The sequence below is a fragment of the Cibotium barometz genome, chromosome 58, assembly GCF_041138505.1.
Source record: "Cibotium barometz isolate CiBa-2024 chromosome 58, ASM4113850v1, whole genome shotgun sequence".
Classification (NCBI taxonomy): domain Eukaryota; kingdom Viridiplantae; phylum Streptophyta; class Polypodiopsida; order Cyatheales; family Cibotiaceae; genus Cibotium; species Cibotium barometz.
In genome coordinates this window covers 34,540,262-34,545,078 of record NC_141103.1, presented here as the reverse complement: position 1 = coordinate 34,545,078, position 4,817 = coordinate 34,540,262, and the positions used below count along the sequence as shown (strand labels likewise).

Sequence of the window (4,817 nt, the reverse complement as noted above, 5' to 3'; positions counted from 1 at the left end):
GACCAAAGACAGGGTTCCAGGACATGGCAAGAACGGAATGGGACTGGATGGAACAGGTGCATAGATCTTCATCAGAGTTAAGAGTGGATTTGGAGATCGGGCCGGGTGTTCAGTGAAAAGGTTGCCAGAGAAGGAAGGATGACAGAGGGGTTTGACCAGTGGTGGAAATGTATGCTGTCGGCTAGTGCACAGAAGAGAAATAGGTCATGTCAGCTGCAGCATGTGATTTATTGTGTCCATGAGCCGGCCGACTGTTCACTTTGTCACCACAAGGCTTATAAATAGCAAAGTTGCTTATCATTTTATTCATTCAGTCCTGACTTGGGGCTGAGTAATAGAACTAGGATTAGACTAGGTTTTATACCTTTTCAAGGAGGCATCCTATGGCTGCAAAGACTGATGTACCCTCTCTCCATTAGCTTTAGGGCAAACCCTGCCATCCTTGTGAGAAGTAATTTAACAATACAAAACCTTTGAAATGATAAGAAGTATGTGAGACCACCTCCAGATGAGGAGGGAAACTGTACAAGACAGCAAGCTTGAGAGTACTATGAAGCAAGCACCTATACAAACTGTTCATAAAATATCAATATGAAGAAGCTCTGAATAAGAACAATTTCGCAATCGGGAGGCAGGCATAATCTCTCTTGGACCAGTGTTAAGTGAAATCTGCACTAGCAACATCATCCTCTTGGACTGTCAACCAATCACTTGACTCGCCTCGGTCTTGTTTTCTGCTTACTTGGCCTGAAAAGTGGCTATGACAAACTAGAGATGCACCATCATCCCCATGTCCAGTCCCCTCGGGTCTATCCTTGCCAGAGATCCCCAGCCCCTCATATTCTTGTGCACCTTGGTTTTTGTTGAGCTGAACCCAACCAAATGACCTTTTAGAGTTGGCGTTCCCCACAGCTTTGGTAGTCAAGGAGTCATCATCTTCCTCTAAATCACTGAAAGACACATCATCCTCATTTCCCAATCCTGTAGCAGAAGAACCTAAATAGGGCGAGGGTTCCTCATCAAGCCATCTGTCAGCATCTGCTTCCTCTTCCTCGTTACTTAGTGCAACCAACTTTACAGTGCTTGCCAGAACATTCTTATTCTGGACCTCTTCTGCAGAGTCAGTGATTAGGCCAGATGTTTGAGACCTACCGTGATTAGCTCCAAGGTCCTCAATCCGATCAAAATCCTTGGCAGGCACTTCCATGGCTGATTGCAAGGAGACAATTTTGAAAGATTCTGCTGTTCCAGAGGAAGGGTTCAGCATGCATACTGAATCTTTTCCCTGAGATTTGCTTTGCTCTTCCTTCTCGCTTTTACTTCCCTGTAATTCCCCTTTCTGCAACTTCCTAAGAAGAAGTGCCCGTGCTTCCAGGATCTGTATTAGAGTTTCTGTTAAGCAAGCCCCCAAGATGCTGGCTTGACATAGATACAAAGGATTGTAGGTGATAATACCTGAGGCGTTGACAGAAGTACAGCGGCTGTCTTGCTCAGGCGGGAATGCAGCAAGACAAAATAAATTTTCCAAAAACGCCCTTCACTCATGTAGTCTGGGCAGAGCTCAATCCTCAAAGCAGCAAGCCTTGGAGATGCAAGCTCCACCTCATAAATATGCTCCTTCTGAGCATTTGATATATCATACTCTACAAGAACCAACATAAAAAAACTCAATGAGCTTGACAACAAACTAGGGTCCAAAAATCTTAAGTGTATACAAGTGTCACGTGCAGGCTCTCCTGACTATGACTCGGACATGCTTCTACCCATGTGCCCGATGAGCAGCCAAGTGTGGACAGACTTGTTGGGTTATTTTGTGAACACACGTAGTTGGATCTTGCTCTACTGTGTTGCACACATTAGGTAGTTGTAGGTGCATGCCAATAATAGATTACAACCACCTAGAGGCACTTGCTGGGAATTAATGAGCAATCAAGACAAGTGCTGGGGCACTATTGGTCCTGTCAGAAATGCAGAACCATTGCAAACGGACTCAGAGTCACTCATTGACCAAGCTTACAAACGGATGCTAAATCTAAAATAGTCCTGAACTATCCTATACATGTACCCATGAAGCCATGACACATGCATATAAAAATAATGTATAAGACAATAAAATGGCATCGTTGTAGACTTGAAGGATAAAATTTGACCATGTGAGCATAAACTTGAGTTCATTTTGGCATATGAATGCAACAACACAACTAACCGAGTGTTCCATGATATTAAGGACAAAGCTGTAAACTGCTCTATCCTTAATAGAGCTGATGTTGTAAATCAAGACATCCCAAGAGAGCCAAGAGCTATGGGCAACAAGCATGGCTCACAAGCGTAACACGCATGGACGCGCGAAAGAAACAAAGGTCTAGGGAGCACGGGCCAAAAGAGCTCAACCATTCATGACTTATGATGCCAGTCTCTCAAAATCAACCCCCCTTGGACCTAAACAAGGATAAATTGAAGTACTAGAGCCTTTTATAACACAAGGCCATACAAACACATAAAACTGACATGGGAAAGCACACAGGAGATTATTACATCTCGTTTTGAGGGACATCCCGAGCAGAGAACACTAGACACTCACACACATAAAATCAAACATAAATAGATGCCGGTGATGTCCGCCTTTTTGTGGTGTCGTTCCCAATTTTTGTGAAGTGCAGGGCTTAAATTGATTGATTTTCAGCACATTTATGAAAAAGGCCTAAATTTATATGCTTGAATTAAATGATGTTCACCACTTTCATCAGCAGTGCAACATTTGTACATTATTAGAACCCAGTAGGATGATATTTGTCGTACGTCGTGACCCCATTATACATCCTCAGTCCAGGATAAGTCAGGTACGAGCTACGTAGGTCATTCCTCAGCCTTAGAGGGTCATTCAGTCAATCAAGTCCCTTAACCCACTTGGAGAGAATCATTCATGCATGTAGAGTCAGTAGAAGCCTTAGGGTTGCATCAGAAAGCACTCTGCATTTTGCATAATATGCATTCATATGCCTGTGCATCATTTAGAACATCCCAGAAGCCAATAAAGCTTGATTAGATGTATTGAAGCTTACACCAAGTACATGCTTTTATAGGCTGTAAGCCTTATCTTTTGACTCAAGGGAATCACACACACATACTAGACAAGTGACACATGGCACACTTATCTTATCGACACCTAAGGGTGGGTTCACACATACTAACACACTTAGCCCATTTAGGGGTTGTTCACACACAGACGCAAGTGGTTACACAACAGGGATACACATACACGATGGGTACACACACAGAGACTCAACAACTATAAAATGCTAAAAGAAGTATAATAAAAGCTAACAGAAAAGTAATGGAGAAAACTCAGTTGCTTATGTGCAGTTTGAGAAAGCTTCAGAAAAACAAAAGTGCTAAATTTTCAAATCGTGTCTTAATGTCAATGTAGAATCTCCACAGAAATGTGTGCATGTAAGAGATCAAGAAATCAGAAAGGTTAGTATTATAAGCAGACCATTTACTCTTTATTCAGTTTTTGGCCACTTCCAGGGGGTGTGAGCTGACAGGATTCAAACCCAGGTGCCTGACGGCAAGTTCAATCCCACCAAGCTACATGTCCATGGTGTCAAATCCCTACTTTGAAAAAACTACAAATACTGTACGCTCTCGTGAGAACAAGGATCATACAATAGTAAACAAAATGGAACAATCGTGTAAACATGATAAATGATTCAAATTAGGCCAAAACAGGTCCAGGTTAATAAAGTTTACCATCATCCTCATCGTCATCGGTAAACAAGGGGAAGTCCAGCCAAGTTTCAGGGTGCATAGAGACGTTCCTTGCAAATGCCAAGACCTCCTCAGTAACCCCTACAACCTGCTGAATCCTCTTGTAACGTCCCTCCCAAGCCGTGTATGTATGTGTCTCTTTTAATGTAGATTTCAATAAGAAAAGAGAGTGTAATTAGAAAGAGTGAGACAATAAGGCTATAAACATTAGAAAAGTGTTAGAATAAAAATATTAGCTCCAAAAATCCTAAAAGAAATAAGAACATAAGAATAGTTCTATTAAGAGATAAGTATCCCCAAAAATAGAATTTCGATTTTAGGTGATAAGAGGTCATATTTAGAGTACTTTTACACATTTAGAGTCCATGCATACTAAAAATGTGGAAAAACAACGCGTTTCTAAAGATGACACGTTTGTGGTTATATACGGACGTTTTTGCCTATTCTGCCCGCTCATATATATTAATCCAGAGTGCCTTTAGATGTGGCACTATGATAAGTATTTGATAGTTTTGAACTTTTAATGGATACAATGATAGAAGCAAGCTCACCCTTACTCGCGTCTAAAAATCGTAAGAAATGCTAAATTAGTTGGAAGCATTGTTGTCAATCTAACCATTGGAGCTAAAAAGTTAGAAGCATTATTGTCAATCTAACCACTATTAGAGCTAGAATCACTTATGAGATGCTATGAAAGTACACCTTCGTGAAAGGTTTTGTCCTCCAAGATTTCGAGAGGATAAAATGAATGAATTTTTGGAGCTAACCCAAGAAGGGAAGACCCTAAAAGAATACCACCAAAAAACTTCTCCGATTTGCTCTAGAGATGGATGAGGTAACTCTTCTTCATCGATTCATTTGGAAGCTTAATATAACTTTGAATAACCTCATCAAGAATGTGAAACCATCCTCTATTTCAGAAGCCATAATTATAGCCAGAGACTGTGATAAAGTTTTTTTGTATAGAAAGTGTCGAGAAGGACATGAGTCCTTCCATGATAATTAAGAAGAAGTCTCCTAATTCAAGAGGAACGTCAAGCCCACCCTTG

General features: G+C 41.1%; 1 protein-coding gene across 1 annotated transcript; it reads right to left on the bottom strand.

Annotated features, from left to right (window-relative positions):
- Window positions 1–332: 332 nt before the first annotated feature.
- Window positions 333–3,865, bottom strand: LOC147606210 (uncharacterized). Its single transcript, XM_086792829.1, has 3 exons — window positions 3,751–3,865; window positions 1,456–1,643; window positions 333–1,378 (listed from the first exon to the last, which is right to left on the bottom strand). Exons 1-3 carry the CDS (start codon window positions 3,806–3,808, stop codon window positions 659–661), a joined length of 966 nt encoding a protein of 321 aa, XP_086648955.1. The 5' UTR covers window positions 3,809–3,865; the 3' UTR covers window positions 333–658.
- Window positions 3,866–4,817: the final 952 nt, after the last annotated feature.

Excerpts from the sequence above, each read along its gene's own strand:
- LOC147606210 (XM_086792829.1), bottom strand. The coding sequence starts at position 3,808 with ATGCACCCTGAAACTTGGCTGGACTTCCCCTTGTTTACCGATGACGAT. Across the intron at positions 1,644-3,750 it reads CGATGACGATGAGGATGATG|AGTATGATATATCAAATGCT; the intron begins GTAAACTTTATT and ends TGGTTCTTGTAG. Across the intron at positions 1,379-1,455 it reads TACTTCTGTCAACGCCTCAG|ATCCTGGAAGCACGGGCACT; the intron begins GTATTATCACCT and ends ACTCTAATACAG.